Source organism: Orcinus orca, chromosome X, assembly GCF_937001465.1.
Source record: "Orcinus orca chromosome X, mOrcOrc1.1, whole genome shotgun sequence".
Classification (NCBI taxonomy): domain Eukaryota; kingdom Metazoa; phylum Chordata; class Mammalia; order Artiodactyla; family Delphinidae; genus Orcinus; species Orcinus orca.
The window spans coordinates 114460048-114483775 of NC_064580.1; the positions used below are offsets into that span (position 1 = coordinate 114460048).

A 23728-nucleotide genomic window follows, 5' to 3' on the forward strand; every position below is an offset into this window, starting at 1 on the left:
CTATCCACACCCCCGCTTCCGTGAGCCTGTGCAGCCCGCCACTGCCAAAGTCCCGGGAACCAGGGACAACTCCCCCGGAAGAACGCACAGCGCGCCTCAGGCTGGTGCAACGTCACGTTGGCCTCTGCTGCCGCAGGCCCGCCCCGCAGTACGTGCCCCTTCCTCCCCCCGGCCTGAGTGAGCCAGAGACCCCGAATCAGCGGCTCCTTTAACCCCGTCCTGTCCGAGCGAAGAACAGACACCCTCCAGCGACCTACACGCAGAGGCGGGGCCAAATCCAAAGCTGAGCCCCTGGGAGCTGTGAGAACAAAGAAGAGAAAGGGAAATCTCTCCCAGCAGCCTCAGGAGCAGCGGATTAACTCTCCACAATCAACTTGATGTACCCTTCATCTGTGGAATACATGAACAGACAACGAATCATCCCAAATTGAGGAGGTGGACTTTGAAAGCAAGATTTATGATTTTTCCCCCTTTTCCTCTTTTTGTGAGTGTGTAGGTGTATGCTTCTGTGTGAGATTTTGTCTGTATAGCTTTGCTTCCACCATTTGTCCGAGGGTTCTATCCATCCGGTTTTTTAAAAATATTTTTTCTTGATAATTAGCTTTTATTTCAATAACTTTATTTTACTTTATATTCGTTCTTTCTTTCCTTCCTTCCCTCCTTTAGACAACGAATCATCCCAAATTGAGGAGGTGAACTTTGAGAGCAATATTTATTATTTTTTCCCCTTTTCCTCTTTCTGTGAGTGTGTATGTATATGCTTCTGTGTGACATTTTCTCTGTACAGCTTTGCTTCCACCATTTGTCCTAGGGTTCTATCCATCCGTTTTTGTTTGTTTGTTTGTTTGTTTTTCTCTTAATAATTATTTGAATAACTTTATTATAGTTTATCATACTTTATTTTACCTTATCTTCTTTCTTTCTTTTTTTCCTTCCTTCCCTCCTTCCTTCCTCCCTCCCTCCCTCCATCCTTTCTTTCTTTCTTTCTACTTCTACTAATTCTTTCTTTCTACTTTTTCTCCCTTTTATTCTGAGCCGTGTGGATGAAAGGATCTTAGTGCTGCAGCCAGGAGTCACTGCTGTGCCTCTGAGGCGGGAGAGCCAACTTCAGGACACTGGTCCACAAGAGACCTCCCAGCTCCACATAATATCAAACGGCGAAAATCTCCCAGAGATCTCCATCTCAACACCAGCACTCAGCTTCACTCAACGACCAGCAAGCTACAGTGTTGGACATCCTATGCCAAACAACTAGCAAGACAGGAACACAACCCCACCCATTAGCAGAGAGGCTGCCTAAAATCATAATAAGTCCACAGACACCCCAAAACACACCAACAGACGTGGACCTGCCCACCAGAAAGAAAAGATCATGCGTCATCCAACAGAACACAGGCACTAGTCCCCTCCACCAGGAAGCCTACACAACCCACTGAACCAACCTTAGCCACTGGGGACAGACACCAAAAAACAACGGGAACTATGAACCTACAGCCTGCAAAAAGGAGACCTCAAACACAGTAAGATAAGCAAAATGAGAAGACAGAAAAACACACAGTAGATGAAGGAGCAAGATAAAAACCCACCAGACCTAACAAATGAAGAGGAAATAGGCAGTCCACCTGAAAAAGAATTCAGAATAATGATAGTAAAGATGATCCAAAATCTTGGAAATAGAATAGACAAAATGCAAGAAACATTTAACAAGGACCTAGAAGAACTAAAGATGAAACAAACAACAATGAACAGCACAATAAATGAAATTAAGAATATGCTAGATGGGATCAAGAGCAGAATAACTGAGGCAGAAGAACGGATAAGTGACCTGGAAAATAAAATAGTAGAAATAACTACTGCAGAGCAGAATAAAGAAAAGAGAATGAAAAGAACTGAGGACAGTCTCAGAGACCTCTGGGACAACATTAAAGGCACCAACATTCGAAATACAGGGGTTCCAGAAGAAGAAGAGAAAAAGAAAGGGACTGAGAAAATATTTGAAGAGATTATAGTTGAAAACTTCCCTAATATGGGAAAGGAAATAGTTAATCAAGTTCAGGAAGCACAGAGAGTCCCATACAGGATAAATCCAAGGAGAAATAAACCAAGACACATATTAATCAAACTGTCAAAAATTAAATACAAAGAAAACATATTAACAGCAGCAAGGGAAAAACAACAAATAACACACAAGGGAATCCCCATAAGGTTAACAGCTGATCTTTCAGCAGAAACTCTGTAAGCCAGAAGGGAGTGGCAGGACATATTTAAAGTAATGAAGGAGAAAAACCTGCAACCAAGATTACTCTAGCCAGCAAGGATCTCATTCAGATTTGATGGAGAAATTAAAACCTTTACAGACAAGCAAAAGCTGAGAGAGTTCAGCACCACCAAACCAGCTCTACAACAACTGCTAAAGGAACTTCTCTAGGCAAGAAACACAAGAGAAGGAAAAGACCTACAATAACGAACCCAAAACAATTAAGAAAATGGGAATAGGAACATACATATCAATAATTACCTTAAATGTAAATGGACTAAATGCTCCCACCAAAAGACACAGATTGGCTGAATGGATACAAAAAGAAGACCCATATATTTGTGGTCTACAAGAGACCCACTTCAGACCTAGAGACACATACAGACTGAAACTGAGAGGATGGAAAAATATATTTCATGCAAATGGAAACCAAAAGAAAGCTGGAGTAGAAATTCTCATATCAGACAAAACACACTTTAAAATAAAGACTATTAGAAGAGACAAAGAAGGACACTACATAATGATCAAGGGATTGATCCAAGAAGATATAACAATTGTAAATATTTATGCATCCAACATAGGAGCACCTCAATACATAAGGCAAATACTAACAGCCATAAAAGGGGAAATGGACAGTAACACATTCATAGTAGGGGACTTCAATACCCCATTTTCACCAATGGACAGATCATACAAAATGAAAATAAATAAGGAAACACAAGCTTTAAATGATACATTAAACAAGATGGACTTAACTGATATTCATAGGACATTCCATCCAAAAACAACAGAATACACATTTGTCTCAAGTGCTCATGGAACATTCTCCAGGATAGATCATATCTTGGGTCACAAATCAAGCCTTGGTAAATTTAAGAAAACTGAAATTGTATCAAGTATCTTTTCCGACCGCAATGCTATGAGACTAGACATCAATTACAGGAAAAGACCTGTAAAAAATACAAACACATGGGGGCTTCCCTGGTGGCGCAGTGGTTGGGGGTCCGCCTGCTGATGCAGGGGACACGGGTTCGTGCCCCGGTCCGGGAAGATTCCACATGCCGCGGAGTGGCTGGGCCCGTGAGCCACGGCCGCTGAGCCTGCGCGTCCGGAGCCTGTGCTCCGTGGCGGGGGAGGCCGCAGCGGTGAGAGGCCCGCGTACCGCAAAAAAAAAAAAAAAAAAAAAAAAAACAAACACATGGAGGCTAAACAATACACTACTTAATAACGAAGTGATCACTGAAGAAATCAAAGAGGAAATAAAAAAATACCTAGAAACAAATGACAATGGAGACACGACGACCCAAAATCTATGGGATGAGCAAAAGCAGTTCTAAAAGGGAAGTTTATAGCAATACTAGCCCACCTAAGAAACAGGAAACATCTTGAATAAACAACCTAACCTTGCACCTAAAACAATTAGAGAAAGAAGAACAAAAAAACCCCAAAGTTAGCAGAAGGAAAGAAATCATAAAAATCAGATCAGAAATAAATGGAAAAGAAATGAAGGAAACAATAGCAAAGATCAATAAAACTAAAAGCTGGTTCTTTGAGAAGATAAACAAAATAGATAAACCATTAGCCAGACTCATCAAGAAAAAAAGGGAGAAGACTCAAATCAATACAATTAAAATGAAAAAGGAGAAGTAACAAGTGACACTGCAGAAATACAAAAGATTATGAGAGATTACTACAAGCAACTCTATGCCAATAAAATGGACAACCTGGAAGAAATGGACAAATTCTTAGAAATGCACAACCTGCCGAGACTGAATCAGGAAGACATAGAAAATATGAACAAACCAATCACAAGCACTGAAATTGAAACTGTGATTTAAAATCTTCCAACAAACAAAAGCCCAGGACCAGATGGCTTCACAGGCGAATTCTCTCAAACATTTAGAGAAGAGCTAACACCTATCCTTCTCAAACTCTTCTACAATATAGCAGAGGGAGGAACACTCCCAAACTCCTTCTACGAGGCCACCGTCACCTTGATACCAAAACCAGACAAGGATGTCACACAGAAAGAAAACTACAGGCCAATATCACTGATGAACATAGATGCAAAAATCCTCAACAAAATACTAGCAAACAGAATCCAACAGCACATTAAACGGATCATACACCATGATCAAGTGGGGTTTATTCCAGGAATGCAAGGATTCTTCAATATACACAAATCAATCAACGTGATACACCGTATCAACAAATTGAAGGAGAAAAACCATATGATCATCTCAATAGATGCAGAAAAAGCTTTTGACAAAATTCAACACCTATTTATGATAAAAACCCTGCAGAAAGTAGGCATAGAGGGAACTTTCCTCAACATAATAAAGGCCATATATGACAAACCCACAGCCAACATTGTCCTCAATGGTGAAAAACTGAAAGCATTTCCACTAAGATCAGGAACAAGACAAGGTTGCCCACTCTCACCACTCTTATTCAACATAGTTTTGGAAGTTTTAGCCACATCAATCAGAGAAGAAAATGAAATAAAAGGAATCCAAGTTGGAAAAGAAGAAGTAAAGCTGTCACTGTTTGCAAATGACATGACACTATACATAGAGAATCCTAAAGATGCTACCAAAAAACTACTAGAGCTAATCAATGAATTTGGTAAAGTAGCAGGATACAAAATTAATGCCCAGAAATCTCTGGCATTCCTATATACTAATGATGAAAAATCTGAAAGTGAAATCAAGAAAACACTCCCATTTACCATTGCAACAAAAAGAAAAAATATCCAGGAATAAACCTACCTAAGGAGACAAAAGACCTGTATGCAGAAAATTATAAGACACTGATGAAAGAAATTAAAGATGATACAAATAGATGGAGAGATATACCATGTTCTTGGATTGGAAGAATCAACATTGTAAAAATGACTCTACTACCCAAAGCAATCTACAGATTCAATGCAATCCCTATCAAACTACCACTGGCATTTTTCACAGAACTAGAACAAAAAATTTCACAATTTGTATGGAAACACAAAAGACCCCGAATAGCCAAAGCAATCTTGAGAATGAAAAACGGAGCTGGAGGAATCAGGCTCCCTGACTTCAGACTATACTACAAAGCTACAGTAATCAGGACAGTATGGTACTGGTGCAAAAACAGAAAGATAGATCAATGGAACAGGATAGAAAGCCCAGAGATAAACCCACGCACATATGGTCACCTTATCTTTGATAAAGGAGGCAGGAATGTACAGTGGAGAAAGGACAGCCTCTTCAATAAGTGGTGCTGGGAAAACTGGACAGGTACATGTAAAATATGAGATTAGATCACTCCCTAACACCATACACAAAAATAAACTCAAAATGGATTAAAGACCTAAATGTAAGGCCAGAAACTATCAAACTCTTAGAGGAAAACATAGGCAGGACACTCTATGACATAAATCACAGCAAGATCCTTTTTGACCCACCTCCTAGAGAAATGGAAATAAAAACAAAAATAAACAAATGGGACCTAATGAAACTTCAAAGCTTTTGCACAGCAAAGGAAACCGTAAACAAGATGAAGAGACAACCCTCAGAATAGGAGAAAATATTTGCAAATGAAGCAACTGACAAAGGATTAATCTCCAAAATTTATAAGCAGCTCATGGAGGTTAATAACAAAAAAACAAACAACCCAATCCAAAAATGGGCAGAAGACCTAAATAGACATTTCTCCAAAGAAGATATACAGACTGCCAACAAACACATGAAAGAATTCTCAACATCACTAATCATTAGAGAAATGCAAATCAAGACTACAATGAGACATCATCTCACACCACTCAGAATGGCCATCATCAAACAATCTAGAAACAATAAACACTGGAGAGGGTGTGGAGAAAAGGGAACCCTCTTGCACTGTTGGTGGGAATGTAAATTGATACAGCCACTGCGGAGAACAGTATGGAGGTTCCTTAAAAAACTACAAATAGAACTATCATATGACCCAGCAATCCCACTACTGGGCATATATCCTGAGAAAACCAAAATTCAAAAAGAGTCATGTACCAACATGTTCATTGCAGCTCTATTTACAATAGCCTGGAGATGGAAACAACCTAAGTGCCCATCTTCGGATGAATGGATAAAGAAGGTGTGGCACATATATACAATGGAATATTACTCAGCCATAAAAAGAAACGAAATTGAGCTATTTGTAATGAGGTGGATGGACCTAGAGTCTGTCATACAGAGTGAAGTAAGTCAGAAAGAGAAAGACAAATACTGTATGCTAACACATTATATGGAATTTAAGAAAAAAAATGTCATGTAGAACCTAGGGGTAAGACAGGAATAAAGACACAGACCTACTAGAGAATGGACTTGAGGATATGGGGAGGGGGAAGGGTAAGCTGTGACAAAGCGAGCGAGAGAGGCATGGACATATATACACTACCAAACGTAAGGTAGATAGCTAGTGGGAAGCAGTCGCATAGCACAGGGAGATAAGCTCGGTGTTTTGTGACCGCCTGGAGGGGTGGGATAGGGAGGCTAGGAGGGAGGGAGATGCAAGAGGGAAGAGATATGGGAACATATGTATATATATAACTGATTCATTTTGTTGTAAAACAGAAACTAACACACCATTGTAAAGCAATTATACTCCAATAAAGATGTTAAAAAAAAAGAAATTGAAACGGTTATTAAGGTGAATTCATTTCCCCCCCATATCCATTTTAACATATTTTGAAAAAAAATCTAAAATGAATCACAGCAAATCTTACTAATTCAACCAGGAATCTATTATCATTTTTTACTCCTATGTTTTAATTTGTATGTTTATGCTTAATTTAAGAATAACCATGGATAAAACATGAAAATCAGTGCATTTTTCATTCTGCAATCATATATGTTCTATTCTACATAATATCTCACCTGTCCTCATATTTTGTTTATACTCATGTACATAATATTCAGGTTTGATGACCTTGGCAATAGACCTTTTCTTATAAAATGTGCTCACAAATATGAAATTGGTCAATCAGTTGCTCAGGAAGGAAATTACATGAACCTAGTTTTGTAGCAAATATGTTTAAGTTAAAGGTTCAAAATATCCTTTAACTAAGAAAATTCAAAATGCCATCATTTTCCTCCTGGATGGTGAGATTTTCACCTTATACTTTCTCTGTCTGACTTTATTTATCCTCTGATTGGTCCCTGCCAAGTATATTTTGATAATACAGATAATAAGCTATATTTCAGTGAAGGACTTCTCTATGTTGAGGACTATGACCACTGTATTAAAATCTAAATAATATACACAGACGTAAAGTACAGCAAGGCTACAACTTCTCACTCCTACATAATTCTTGAATATTTTTTTATTTAAGTCTATCTATCTCAGTCAGTGAGCTTTGATTGGTGAGCTTTAGTCTGGCTTAGCTCTACAAAGTCTACATCCTGTCTTAAAAAACAAACAAACTTACTGCTTTCATGCTATCATTAACTTGACTAATTTCAAGGCACAACGTATTTCAAAAAAAACCCAGAGAAATCAACAAGTTTCAATTAAAAATGATGTGCATTTAGATGAGACTCACCTTTAAAGAATCAAAACAAGCCATCACACGACCATTTTCCACATGGCAAACTCTTGGCGGATGGGCAAACTTGCAATCTGCATCAGCTCGAGAGCAGGTTCCTCTCTGAAATTCTCTACAGACTTCCAAAGTCAGCCACTTGGTATCACGAACCAGGGCAACATTGACAGCCGTCATATTGAAAGCAAAGTTAAAATCAAGTGCACCCTCTCTACAACACTATTATTGCTGTTGTTGAAAGGTTAAAAATAAATTCAAGCTAAATGTGAAGAGACAACTGGTTGCTTTGGTGAAAGGTTTCTTTGTTAGCACTTAAGTTTTCATTTAAGTCAAATTTGGTGGTCTAGTCAAACAAAAAGCCCACTATAAAATAAAAATTGTATCAGAATAACTAAAAATCAAATTAGAGACCAACTCCTAAGAAGCCAGCCGTCAAGGTTAAGATATTGAGTGCTTTATTTTTTTCCTCTGCTGAAGTTACTTCAAATAACTGGCAGAGTTTCAAAAGGATTCTGTGCTCTCCAGTTGATATTTTCAATTATTCTCGCAAAAAGCATATGCTGCTGGCTGCCTGTCAATGTGTGGAATGGTCTCAAGTCAAGGGGAGAAAAGTTTTTTTACCTATCTCTTGGCTTTAAAGATTAATAGGATGTTACAACTGCAATTTTTTTTTTTTTTTGCTGCAAAATCGGGAGGAGGAAAAATGACTATGAAAATTGAGAATCAAAGAAAAAAAGAATGAACGAGTTGCTGAGAATGAACTACAAGCACACCAGGGTTTTTTTTTGCGGGGGCAGGGCGGGGAGAGGTGGCAGTGATGGTGGTAGGGAGAGGGGTTTATAAAGAGGCAGCTCGAAAGTGGAATCCAATCAGCAGAGTTTTCAGAAAAGGCACTTTCCAGAAACCTGCAAAAAATAAAATAAAATTAGCTAATATAACACATTGCTTCCGTTTTAAACTCTAGATTTGGAAAAGTAGTAATATATCCTCTTTAAAACAGGAAGCATCTAGATACTGACAGTGCAACGTAGGAGACAGTCAGCCATTGTCAATAAAAAGGGCATTTCCCAGTGTAGAACTGTACATAGTAAAAGGAAGCAACCACTTCGATTTACTGTTGAAATACAAGACTGGGCAACAACCCAATTAAAAAGAAAAAAAAGATTATTTCATTTTGGTCTGTTTGGGGGCAGAAATTCATTCAGGGGTCCACTGCACAGAAAGAGCCAGAGCCTGACATGTCAGCGCTTTATGTAGTCATGATCCACCTGTGTGTCTTCAGGTTTTAGAGGCTACCAAAGACCTGCCATTAAACTGGCTTTACTATGATCTGATCGAAGGCTTGATGATCTGCTCTCAAAATCCAGAAAACAGAAATTGCTAGGAAAATTTAAGATGCTCCAAGAGGTAACTGTGTATTTGAAATGTAATTGTTGATGATCACACAAAACAGATATGACATAACTAGCTGGAGACCCACTGCAAATGAGGTAGGGGAGAGACTGTGAAATGTAAAATGTGCTTCAGATCAAGAAAGAAATCCTTTGAAAAGATGCTGGATTTTTTTTTCTGTGTATGCTCTATTAGTTCTTAGTCTTTATGAAGGGATATTGGAACAACTCAGAAGGAGGTTTCAGCATGGACAAATAAGTGAGACCGAAAGCACTGTTCATACACTGGTCATACATTAAATACTGTGCAGCTTTAGGGTTTGTACTTTAAACCAGTGTCGACCAGCAACAATTTCTAGGAACTCAGCTGAGAAGATAGATTAAATGTTAATTTATTGGCATTATGCCATGAACACATACCAAAATAACAGGGATTTTCTAAAGCAAAAGTAAGCTCTGAGTATCAGACAAATCAACTAATTGTTAACTTCATCAAAAAAGTAGAATTAAAGTTCTTGAAAACATTTCATTTACTTTTTTAAACAGTTTCTTCAATAATTTTACAGAATCTGAATTTTTGCTTTATTCTTTCCGCATTCAAGATGAAACTCAATATCACCTAATTTTTCAGATACCATTAGGAAATTAAGTATATAGAAAATTCATGCAGGCTTATCCATTTAAGAGCAAAACGTGTTTCTCTAAGTCATTCTTCATGGAAATATTTCTAAAATGTATTATATGTAGCTTTGCCTTCTTAAAAAATACTGAACATAATTTGGGCTCTGGTTGAAGACTTGGGGTCATAAAATGCCCTGGGAAGTATTATAGTTCTCTTTCAGTGGCAGATTGTTAATTGTCACTTCTACTGTCACTTCCCTTCCTGCCACAATATCTGCCATGGTGGATTGTCCAGCTCCTTTCTGGAATACATAATAGCTAATCATGAGCGTTGAATAAGAGTTAGTTACTCACTGTATGAGGGGCCTGCGGGCAAAGTGCAGGGCTTTCATGCAGAAGGTCTGTGACTACTCTTACTGGTTTGGAAACCCTTTTGCAATATGTTCCATTCAGGACCACGTTCTAGAGGGTCAAGGTTGCCAGGTGAATGACCTCTAAAAATATTTAAAATATATATCTATTTTAAACAGCCAGATGGGGGAAATGCAAATGAAAATCACAATGTGATACCACTTCACACCCATTAGGATAGCTACAATAAAAAAGAAAAATTGGAGGGGTTTCCCTGGTGGCGCAGTGGTTGACAGTCCGCCTGCCGACGCAGGGGACACGGGTTCATGCCCCGGTCCGGGAAGATCCCACATGCCGCGGAGCGGCTGTGCCCGTGAGCCATGGACACTGAGCCTGCGCATCCGGACCCCCTGTGCTCCGCAACGGGAGAGGCCACAACAGTGAGAGGCCCGCATACCGCAAAAAAATAAGAAAAAAAAAAAAGAAAAATTGGAGAAATTGAAACTATCGTACATTGCTGGTGGGAATGTAAAATAGTGCAGCTGCTGCAGCAGTATAACAGTTCCTCAAAATGTTAAGCAGTTACCATATGACCTAGCAGTTCCATGCCTAGGTATATACCCAAAAAAATTGAAAGCAGGATCTCGAAGACATATGTGTACACTCATGTTCATAGCAGCACTATTCACAATCGCCAAGAGGTAGAAACAATCCAAGTGTCCATCAGCGGATGAGTGGATACACAAAATGTGATACGTCAACACAATGAAATATTACTCTACCATAAAAAGGAATAAAGTACTGACACATGCCACAACACGAATGAAGCCCCCAAAAATGATGCTAAGTGGAAGAAGCCAGTCACAGCGGCCACATATTGTATGGTTCCATTTATATTAAATATCCAGAATAGGTAAATCCGTAGAGTCAGAAAGCAAATTAGTGGTTGTGAGGGCCTGGGGAAGGGGAGAAAGTGGAGCAACTGCTGAATGTGTATGGGGTCTCCTTTGGGGGTGACGAAAATATTCGGGAATTAGACAGTGGTGATGGTTGCACAATTTTTTGAATATACCAAAGCCCATTCACTAAACTGTATACTTTAAATGAGTGAATTGGATAATATGTGAATTATATATCAATAAAGCTATTTTTTAAGTCTAAAGAGACATGACAACCAAAAAAAAAAAAAAAAAAGCTTCATAAGTGATGGAATTGGCTACCCCAATCTTTTCTTTCTTAGATTCTTCTTAGACACACATTCTTCTAAGTAGTGTTCTGAAGTTGAATTTCAAGAGTAAATTCATTTCCACGCTTGTATTATAGAAAGTACTCTAATAAAAGAGTATGTTCTGTGAGTTTGTAAGTTTAGATTTAAAGATATATTCAAATTTAATCCTATAACTAAATTACATGGGCTGCCTGAACACATTTGAAAGAAAAATAATGAAAAAGAAATATATATATATATATATATATATATATATATATATATATATATATATATATATAAAATGGTTTTTTTCCTCAGAACATAAACGGTGAGTGAGGGTCTGGAGAAAGATTTTTCTACAGAGGTCTATCAAGTATAGAAACAAATAATAAATTTGAATTTTAAACTTTTACAAATGAAAAAATACAAACAGGAATTGAACTCTGGCCCTGCATTTTATGTAAAACAGGGGGAATGGGAGAAGGAATTTTCTTCATTTTTAAAATTGACCTGTAACCTCTGATGGGACCCTGGCCAGCTCCTCAAAACAGTTCTAGCCAGCGCATATCTGCATGTCTTCCTTCAAACTGGAACTATTTTTGGTGCTGGCACAGAAGAAGCTAGGTGCAACAACTAAAAAGAGCTGGTGTGACAGTGGAGAGATGTTCCGTTCCGTCCTACCGCGCTGCTCATCTCTGCATAAAAGACGGGGAGGGGGGTCCATTTTAAAGATCAACTTTGTTTGGGGGACAACTTTATCTTCACTACTTTAGACTTGAGTAATAGGAATACGAGTTTGCTTTTCATGATTTATAGTCCTCTAATGTAGAACATGAAAAGTTACCGTTTCTTAGTACATTTGTACTTGTATGGTATTCGCAGCTTGCAAGCGTTTTTACTTCATTGATCTTTGGAGCTCTAAAAAATACTCTAAACCATGGGTGATAACCCAAAAAGACCAATGAAGGAAATGAAGCTCAAGGAAGTTAAATTACTTATATGAAGTTACAAAGCCTTAAGTGGTAGAACCATGGCTCCAGGCAAGATCCTCTGACTCTAAATCTCATGCTTAGATCCTGGCTGAGAAATGTAGCAGTGATCATTTCTTATCTCTTGTCTCTCTTGGGAATCTTAAACAACGAAAGCCAGTCATTTTTGTGTAGTACTTATGATTCCTTCTCAAAATTACGTTCATGCCTGTTGCAGTGCCATCTTCATAATATTCCTGTGTTGTGCTGCACCAACATTTATCCACATCCACTATATGCCAAGCACCGTTCTAGATGTGGAACAAGACTGATAAGGTCCCTGCTGTCGTAGAACTTCCTATGCTCATTTAAATAGAGAAGAAACCAAAGGCATAGCAAAGAGAAATGATTATGAGAGTTTATGAAGGGGTGGAAGCAGACTCTAGGTATTCTGATTCCAACACAGGTCTCTCATTCTCCCATGAATGGTACACCAAGCACTCTAACTTAACAATACTCTTAAACACACACTCAAACACTATTGCATAGAAACGAGTCACTAAAAGGAACACCCCAGAAATTACCACACCAAGTCTTACTGCTCTCCGGACTCCTCTTGAAGACAGTACTACTGTTCCCATTTTACAGATGGGGAAACAGAGGTGGAAAAGGGTTAAGTCTTGCACAACTTCATGTAGCTACCCTCAAGCCATGGTTCAAACCCAGGCAGTCTGCGACCAGAGCCCACCTTCTTAGTCATGTCATGATACTGTGTCTCCCTTATGGCACGGATCACATTCTTATTATAGGCCCTTAAGTTTTCTCCCTTATCAGACTGTAAATTCCATAAAAGTAGAGATCATGTTTTACTTAGTTTTGCTGACTTTACTTAGTTTTGCTGACTCTATCTTCTCATTGGAAGTTAGAGCATGACAGCATTTCTCAGGATTCTTACTTCGAAAGGTCAAAGATTAAATGGTAACTTAACCCTTCCAAGCAAGGATTTTTGTCAGTTGAGCATCCTCTAGGCTGGCTGAGCTTTGGCCACCTCTGTCAGTTTCATATCTATCAGATCTGTAAAGTTGAGTATTTTCTCATAATTCTAGCTTTCAAATTGAAATGTTAATACCTGCAATTCTTGATGTATAGAGCACTCAGTTTCGATAAAGAATGGTCTATTCCTGCTCTTTTGGTAACAGCAAGATCTTATCTTGGATTTAGAGTAAAAATATGAGATAACCAAATGACTTTTCTCTATATCTTTGGATAGTAGGTTAATTTTTGGAATGTTTTTGCCCAAGAATCAGTGTGATGAAACTGAACTGGGAGTGAGGTGAAGGAGATTTCACTTTGAGCCACAGGAAGAAACAAGAAACATCCCCAAAGTACATATTTTTCCTTGAAAGTAAAAGAGTTATTTTTGAATTTTAATTAATGCTCCTTTACAAAAATTCTATATTAGATTAACATAAGGAAAATAAAAAATGTTTTTACTTCAAGAAAACAATCCCTTTTAAAAATCACATTAAAAACACTTAGGAATAAACCTGACCAAGGAAGTTAAAAGACTTATATGCTGAGAACTATAAAACATTGATAAAGGGAATTGAAGATGATTTAAAGAAATAGAAAGATACCCCATGTTCTTGGACTGAAAGAATTAATCTTGTTAAAATGACCATACTACCCAAAGAAATCTACAGATTTAATGTGATCCCTATCAAAATATCCATGACATTTTTCACAGAACTGGAACAAATAATCCTAAAATTCATATGGAACCATAAAAGACCCTAAATTGCCCAAACAATCCTGAGGAAAAAGAACAAAGCAGGAGGCATCATTCTCCCTGACTTTAGGCTATACTATAAAGCTACAGTAATCAAAAAGCATGATATTGACACAAAAAACAGACATATGGATCAATGGAACAGAATAGAGCCCAGAAATAAACCGACACACTTACAGTCAATTAATTTTTGACAAAGGAGGCAAGAATATACAATGGCGAGAAGACAGTCTCATTGCAGCACCATTTGCAATAGCCAAGACATGGAAACAATCCAAGTGCCCATCAACTGATGACTGGACAAAGAAAATGTGGGGTGTGTGTGTGTGTGTGTGTGTGTATATATATATATATATATATATATATATATATATATATATAAAATGGAATACTACTGAGCCATAAAAAAGAATGAAATATACCCATTTGCAGCAACATGGATGGACCCAGGGAATAGCATATTAAGTGAAATATCAGACAGAGAAAGACAAATATCATATGATATCACTTATATGTGGAATCTAAAATATGATACAAATGAACTTCTTATTTACAAAACAGAACCAGACACAGAAAAAAAACTTATGGTTACCAAAGGGGAAAGGGAGGGGGAGAGAGAAATTAGGAGTTTGGGGTTAGCAGATACAAACTACTATATATAAAACAGATAAACACAAGGTCCTACTCTATAGCATAGTGAACTATATCTAATAGCTTATAGTAAGCTATAGTGGAAAAGAATATATATATACACACACCTGAATCACCTTGCTGTACACCAGAAACGAACACAACATTGTAAATCAGCTATACTTCAATTTAAAAAAAGTTTTTACTTTAAAATTACATACACACTAGATTCATTATTAAGTAGATTATCTATATTTTTAAGGATTCAAACATTTTCTCATGGAGTTGTTCTTGATGGTAAAACAAAATAAATAAATATTTTCTACTGATATAATGGAAATAGTACCTTGTTCCAGAGTGGCTTGCAAGGCCACTGCCAGCAGTTACTTTTGTCCCACTTTTTCTTACACTTTCCTCGTCTCCTCCTTTCTTTTGCCTTCCCTTCACAAGCCAGCACATAACATAGAAACATTGCCAGTGTCTGGTCCAGAAGATCACAAAGACGCTCTTTGGCACCTAAAGCAATATCTGAAGAGGCATTTCTTTAAATGTATTTATCGACCTCCAGAATAAACAATGAAAACAATGTTTTCTTTCTTTCCATTTTAAGCTTTCCTTACATCTGTATTACCACAAGGAATTCCTTGTGGCCATTTATTTTGGCTCTACGAATATATGACACGCCTGCTACATGCTGCTTGAATTGGCAGGCTAACAAGGCTTAAAAGATTACAAGTTTTCTAATTTGCTTCAAGTTCTATTTCCCTCACATATTTAGCTTAGTGGTCCACCAATCCAGTTCTTTAAGGCATATGAGAGGTCCTCAGCACTGTAGATGGAAGCCATGATTTCACAAGCATCCTATAGAAAACTGAGTTTTATGTCTGAAAAAAATAAGTGTGAAAATAAGGACATTTCACCTATGTGCAGAACTTTTTCATTAAGCTTTTCTTTTAAGTTTCATTGAATTTTTTTCACAATATTCCCAGGGTAACAAATTTATCTTTTACAAAAAGCAGGTAAATCAAGTTATTCTGTTTCATAAAGCAATTAAAAGACCCACCTCAGTGCATATATATGGTCATAAAAAGAAAAAAAAAACAGGTGCTACCCTGTCTCTTTCAAACATAGCTCTAGCAACAAATGTGATTGGTTTTGTTAGTCAGAGGAGTTCATCTTTTTTTTAAAAAAAGATATATCTCTTTTAAAATAATATATGAAATTATGAGAACTTGCTAATAAATGCCATTTAAATATTTTAAACTAATCCAATTTAATATAAAAATAACCCAAAACCTAGATTCTGCACACAGTTGTTATCAAACAACACTGGTTAATTGCTTGCTTATGTCCATGGGACAGAAATCCCAGAGCCATTAAAAGATCACCAAAAAACTGGATTTAAAATTGAAGACAGTAGGAACTTAACATATTTGGCAATTTAAGTCCTATAATGCTCAAGCATTTGAGATGAGAGAAATACAAAATGTCATAAGACATTGCATTTAATATATGCAGGGTGATTTTGCTGAAGATTCATTCAACAAATATTTATTGGGCATCTAATATGACCTAGGCACTGATCTAGGTGCTGGGGAGGCAAAGTTGAACAAGAAGATTAAATCCCTGTCCTGAGAATCATACATTCAATTGGTTGGCCATGAATGGGGATGGGGGGGTGGCGAAAATAAATAAAAAATCATATCCGTCATTCATTTTATCCATTTAACAAATATCTATTATGATTCCCTAAAATTCAAGCCAATGAGGTCTTTAAAAATGTTCATGTGGAATAACAAATGTTGGTGAGGATGTGAAGGAAAGGGAACCCTTGTACACTGTTGGTGGGAGCATAAATTGGTGCAGCCACTATGGAGAACAGTACAAAGGTTCCTCAAAAAACTAAAAACAGAACTACCATATGATTCAGCAATCCCACTCCTGGGCATATATCCCAAGAAATGAAAACACTAATTTGAAAAGATACATGCACCCCAATGTTCAGAGGAGCATTATTTATAATAGCCAAGATATGGAAGCAACCTAAGTGTCCATCAACAGATGAATGGATAAAGAAGATATAGTATACAATATACAATGGAATACTACTCAGCCATAAAAAAGAATGAAATGTTGCCATTTGCAACAACATGGATGGACTTAAAGGGTATTATGCTTGCTGAAATAAGTCAGAGAAAGATAAATACTGTATGTTATCACTTATATGTGGAATTTAAAAAATAAAACACACTAGTGAATGTATCAAAAAAGAAATAGACTCACAGATATATAGAACAAATAGTGGTTGCCAGTGGGGAGAGGAAAGGGGGAAGGGGCAAGATAAGGGTAGGGGATTAAGAAGTACAAACTATTATGTATAAAATAAGCTACAAGGATATATTGTACAGAACAGGGAATATAGCCAATATTTTATAATATCTATAAACGGAGTATAATCTTTTAAAAATTGTGAATCACTTGTTGTATACCTGAAACTTTTATAATATCGTAAATCAACTATATCTCAATAAATAAATAAATAAAAATGAAAATGTTCACGTGGGAAAGTGTCAGTTAATCAACAAACATTTATTGTGTCCACCAACAATATGCACAGACTTGTGTCACACGCTTCTGGGGAACCAGACGAGCTTTAAAACACTGCCTGTGTACTCAAGAAACCTCTTTTGAGTTGGGGAGACAAGAACAACATAATATGAAATAAAAGCAAACAATGTAGACAATTAAGAGCAAGATTTAGTAACATTAACAACAAATGTGATGAGAGTTCTGAGAAGAGGATGTCACTCAGGCCTGAAGTTGTCAAGGGAGTTTTCCAAGAGGAGAAAGTGGAGCTGGGTCTTAAAGAATGAGAAGGACCTAGGTGAGGATGGAGGGGCAGAGAGACTTCCTGGAAAGAGGAACAGCACAAATGAGGATGAGATGAGAAGATTAGGTATCAGGTATTTGTAGGATGGTGAGCACACATGGGCGGGCTAGGATGGCAGGTTCATACTGTGGAAGACAAATCATTTGTGGGTTGTTTCTGAAGATCCTTGAAAATGGCTCAAGGACTGTAATGTTTATTATAGAAATAGGAGCCGCTCTCAAAGATTTTAAGCAGAGTAGAAACTTAGTGGCCATAAATGCAGTATGGTAACAATGATCTGCCCTTGCAAAATTGTTTTATTTAAGGAGCCCACAACACACAATCAGAGCAAAGTTTACACATCTGACATACTCTGGAAGAACAAAAAATGAGAGAGAAGTGGGTGGATGTCAGAGTGTTTCTCTAGTTCACAGGCTCTGTGAGGACAGGACAGGCAGTGATTCAAGTCAGGGTGTCATGAAAAGTGGGTAAAAAAACAAACTGAAAAGTACAGCTTCTTGCTTTCATTTTGCTAATTACACATTTATCAATGACCCCCATCATTAAGGACACATAACTGTATTCCTATTTTACGAAGTGACTCAAATGTTTTTCAGTCTTACTCTCTGCAAGGTAAATTCCTTTTAAAAATGTAGTTGAAACTTCAGCAAGAATTTCTTTTCTTCAGTTAGATTTTGCTACAGAACAAGCTCATGCCAGGAGTTAAATTTATATAGCAACTTTTTGGCTGTAATGGCATCCTGTAAATTCCTGCTACAGGACTTTAACCAGCACCCCAGTGGCTGGAAAGTGTTCGTGCTCCTCCCAAAGTACATACTGAATTGAACTCAATTCAATTTTCAGGGCCAATTTACTCACTAATAAGATTTGGTTGAACATTCACTATTCACCAACACACACACACACAAACACACACACATTGGAAAACAATCATCAGAAGCTATCACAAAATGTTTATTTATCCTTTAAATACTTGAACAGCTCAAGTAACTCTCTAGTCAAATTTGTGAGTCACATAAGTATGACTATTTGTCAGAGAGGTAAACTAAACTAGCATCTAAGTGATTTGATCATGTAAAGGGATTCATCACTGTATCTAGTAAGCATCCAGTGAGGGCTTCCTTACCCGACTTCATCACTGGTATTATGCCCAATAAATTCAGATTCTCAATCTCAGCACAAAGCCTCCAATCCTTATTAGGAGCACTTATAAGACTAGTAAAAGATTGAGGAAAAAAGCTTTATGGCTAAAAAGTTGGGAGAGGACCAAAGGTACCCTGATTTCAAGGACCAAGTAATTTAATACATCAATGCCAAAAGTTCTAGTAAGACTTGAAGAGAGTTTTCTAGGAAAGTAAATTTCTTAAGCAAGTATACACAAGAGTTCTATCATCTATGTCTGAAGTTACTGTTGCTAGAGGCATTATTTCACATTCATATTATACACAACTGTGACATATCTGTAAGCTAACTGCCTAGAGTTAATTGGAAAGCTGGGTACTTTAGTAAAGAATTATTCATCAAGAAAAAATACGGAGACGACTCAAAATCAGAAATAAAAGAGTAGATATTACAACTGATGTCACAGAAATACAAAGGATTATGGGAGTACTATGAGGAATTATATGCTAACAAATTGGACAATCTAGAAATACTGGATAAATTCCTAGAAACATACTACCTACTAAGTCCAAATCATGGTGAAATAGAAAACCAGAACAGACCAATAACAAATAAGGTTATCAAATCAGTAATCAAAAGCCTCCCAACAAACAAAAGTCCAGGACCAGATGGCTTCACTGGTGAATTCTACCAAACATTCAAAGAATTAATATCAATCCTTCTCAAACTCTTCCAAAAAAATAGAAGAGAATGGAAGTCTTCCAAACTCATTTCACAAGGCCTGCATTACCCTAATATCAAAACCAGTCAAAAATGCCACAACAGGATTCCCTGGTGGCGCAGTGGTTAAGAATCTGCCTGCCAATGCATGGGACATGGGTTTGAGCACTGGTCCAGGAAGATCCCACATGTCGTGAAGCAACTAAGCCCATGCACCACAACTACTGAAGACCTGTGCTCTAGAGCCCACGTGCCACAACTACTGAAGCCTGTGCGCCTAGAGCCCATGCTCCACAACAAGAGAAGCCACCACAATGAGAAGCCTGCACACCGCAACAAAGAGTAGCCCCCACTCGCTGCAACTAGAGAAAGCCCACGCACAGCAACATAGACCCAACACAACCAAAACTAACTAACTAACTAAATAAATAAATAAATTTTAAAATGCCACAAGGAAAGAAAATTACAGGCCAATTTCCCTGATGAACATAGATACAAAAATTCTCAACAAAATATTAGGAAACTGAATTCAACAATATATTAAAAGGTTCATACTCCAAGATCAAGTGGGATTTATTCCAGGGATGGAAAGATGGTTCAGCATCTGCAAATCAGTCAATGTGGTACACAACATTAACAAAATGAAGGGGCTTCCCTGGTGGCGCAGTGGTTGAGAGTCCACCTGCCAATGTGGGGGACACGGGTTCGTGCCCCAGTCCGGGAGGATCCCACATGCTGTGGAGCGGCTGGGCCCGTGAGCCATGGCTGATGAGCCTGCGCTTCCGGAGCCTGTGCTCCGCAACGGGAGAGGCCACAACAGTGAGAGGCCCGCATACCGCAAAAAAAGCAAAACAAAAAAAAAAAATGAAGGATAAAAATCATATGATCATCTCAACAAATGCAGAAAAAGCATTTGACAAAATTCAACACCCATTTATGATAAAAACTCTCAACAAAGTGGGTAGAGAGGAACACAGTAAAGGACATATATAACAACTCAATGGTTGAAAGCTTAAAGTTTTCTGCTAATATCAGGAGCCAGAGAAGGATGCCCATTTTCAGAAACTTTTATTCAACATAGTATTGGGAATCCTACCCAGAGCAATTATTCAAGAAAAAGAAATAAAAGAAATCCAAATTGGATGGGAAGAAGTAAAACAGTCGCTATTTGCAGATGACATGCTATTACATATAGAAAACTCTAAAGATTCCATCAGAAAACTCCTAAAACAAATAAGAGGATTCAGTAAAGCTGCAGGATACAGAATCAATACACAAAAGTCTGCTGTGTTTCTATACACTAATAATGAAGTATCAGAAAGAGTAATTAAGAAAACAATCCTAAAGTAGCAGGACACAAAATTAATGAACAGAAATCTCTTGCATTCCTATACACTAACGATGAAAAATGTGAAAGTGAAATTAAGAAAGCACTCCCATTTACCATTGCAACAAAAAGAATAAAATACCTAGGAATAAACCTACCTAAGGAGACAATAAAACTGTATGCAGAAAATTATAAGACACTGATGAAAGAAATTAAAGATGATACAAATAGATGGAGAGATATACCATGTTCTTGGATTGGAAGAATCAACATTGTGAAAATGATTCTACTACCCAAAGCAATCTACATATTCAATGCAATCTTTATCAAACTACCACTGGCATTTTTCACAGAACTAGAACACAATTTGTATGGAAACACAAAAGACCCCGAATAGCCAAAGCAATCTTGAGAACGAAAAGCGGAGCTGGAGGAATCAGGCTCCCTGACTTCAGACTATACTACAAAGCTACAGTAATCAAGGCAGTATGATACTGGCACAAAAACAGAAATATAGATCAATGGAACAGGATAGAAAGCCCAGAGATAAACCCACACACATATGGTCACCTTATCTTTGATAAGGAGGCAAGAATATACAGTGGAGAAAAGACAGCCTCTTCAATAAGTGGTACTGGGAAAACTGGACAGCTACATGTGAAAGAATGAAATTAGAACACTCCCTAACACCATACACAAAAATAAACTCAAAATGGATTAAAGACCTAAATGTAAGGCCAGACACCATCAAACTCTTAGAGGAAAACATAGGCAGAACACTCTATGACATAAATCACAGCAAGATCCTTTTTGACCCACCTCCTAGAGAAATGGAAATAAAAACAAAAATAAACAAATGGGGCCTAATGAAACTTCAAAGCTTTTGCACAGCAAAGGAAACCATAAATAAGATGAAAAGACAACCCTCAGAATGGGAGAAAATATTTGCAAATGAAGCAACTGACAAATGAGTAATCTCCAAAACATACAAGCAACTCATGCAGCTCAGTATCAAAAGAACAAACAACCCAATCCAAAAATGGGCAGAAGACCTAAATAGACATTTCTCCAAAGAAGATATACAGACTGCCAACAAACACACGAAAGAATGCTCAACATCATTAATCATTAGAGAAATGCAAGTCAAAACTACAATGAGATATCATCTCACACTGGTCAGAATGGCCATCATCAAAAAATCTACAAACAATAAATGCTGAAGAGGGTGTGGAGAAAAGGAACCCTCTTGCACTGTTGGTGGGAATGTAAATTGATACAGCCACTATGGAGAACAGTATGGAGGTTCCTTAAAAAACTAAAAATAGAACTACCATACGACCCAGCAATCCCACTGCTGGGCATATACCCTGAGAAAACCATAATTCAAAAAGAGTCATGTACCAACATGTTCACTGCAGCTCTATTTACAATAGCCAGGACATGGAAGCAACCTAAGTGCCCATCATCGGATGAATGGATAAAGAAGATGTGGCACATATATACAATGGAATATTACTCAGCCATAAAAAGGAATGAAACTGAGCTATTTGTAGTGAGGTGGATGGACCTAGAGACTGTCCCACAGAGTAAAGTAAGTCAGAACGAGAAAAACAAATACCATATGCTAACACTTATATATGGAATCTAAAAAAGAAAAGAAAAAAATGGTCAGAAGAACCTAGGGGCAAGACGGGAATAAAGATGCAGACCTACTAGAGAATGGACTTGAGGATACAAGGAGGGGGAAGGGTAAGCTGGGACAAAGTGAGAGAGTGGCATGGACATATATACACTTCCAAATGTAAGATGGATAGATAGTGGGAAGCAGCTGCATAGCACAGGGAGATCAGCTCGGTGCTCTGTGACCACCAAAGGGGTGGGCTAGGGAGGGTGGGATGGAGGGAGATGCAAAAGGGAAGAGATATGGGGACATATGTATATGCATAACTGATTCACTTTGTTATAAAGCAAAAACTAACACACCATGGCAAAGCAATTATACTCCATTAAAGATGTTTAAAAAAAAAGAAAACAATCCTATTTACCATTGCATCAAAAAGAATAAAATACCTAGGAATAAATTTAACCAAGGAGGTAAAAGACCTATATATTGAAAACTATAAGACATTAATGAAAGAAACTGAAGAAGACAGAAATAAATAAAAAGATATTCTGTGCACATGGATTAAAAGAATTAATATTGTTAAAACGTCCATACTAGCCAAAGCAATATACAGGTTCAATACTATCCCTACCAAAATTCCAATGAGATTTTTTACAAAAATAGAAAAACAGTCCTAAAATTTATATGGAACCATAAAAGACCCCAAATAGCCAAAGCAATCTTGAGAAAGAACAAAGCTGGAGGCATCACACCATGGTCCTTGATTTCAAACTATATTACAAAGCTATAGTAATTAATGGTATTGGCGTAAAAACAGATACATAGATCAATGGAACAGAATAGACAGCCCATCAATAAACCCACTCATATATGGTCAGTTAATTTATGACTAAAGAAGCCAAGAATGTACAGTGAGGAAAGGATAGTGTCTTCAATAAACAGTGTTGGGAAAATTGGACAGCCACATGCAAAATAACGAAACTAAACCACTATCTTACACCACACACAAAAATTAACTCAAAATGGATTAAAGATTTGAGTATAAGACCTGAAACCATAAAACTCCTAGGAGAAAACATAGGTAGTAATAAGCCCCTCGACATAGGTCCTGGCAATGATTTTTTTGAATCTGACACCAAAAGTGAACGCAACAAAAGCAAAAATAAACAAGTAGGACTACATCGAAATAAAAAGCTTTTGCACAGCAGAGGAAACCACCAATGGAATAAAAAGGCAACCTACTGAATGGGAGGAAATATTTGCAAAGCATATAT

At 37.5% G+C, this 23728-nt stretch overlaps 1 protein-coding gene across 8 annotated transcripts in view; it reads right to left on the reverse strand.

Annotated features, from left to right (window-relative positions):
* Positions 1 to 23728, reverse strand: part of MBNL3 (muscleblind like splicing regulator 3) — a 127759-nt gene that overhangs the window by 61669 nt on the left and 42362 nt on the right. For 7 of the 8 annotated variants that reach the window (XR_004479901.2, XM_033416218.2, XM_033416217.2 and 4 more), the window contains exon 2: positions 7812 to 8716. The exons of the other annotated variant lie outside the window; for it this stretch is intronic. Coding sequence is in view for 6 of the 7 variants with exons in the window: in XM_033416218.2 (XP_033272109.1) it covers positions 7812 to 7988 (177 nt within the window). In the remaining variant the exon portion in view is untranslated. The remainder of the gene's footprint in view (positions 1 to 7811; positions 8717 to 23728) is intronic. 8 annotated transcript variants of the gene reach the window in all.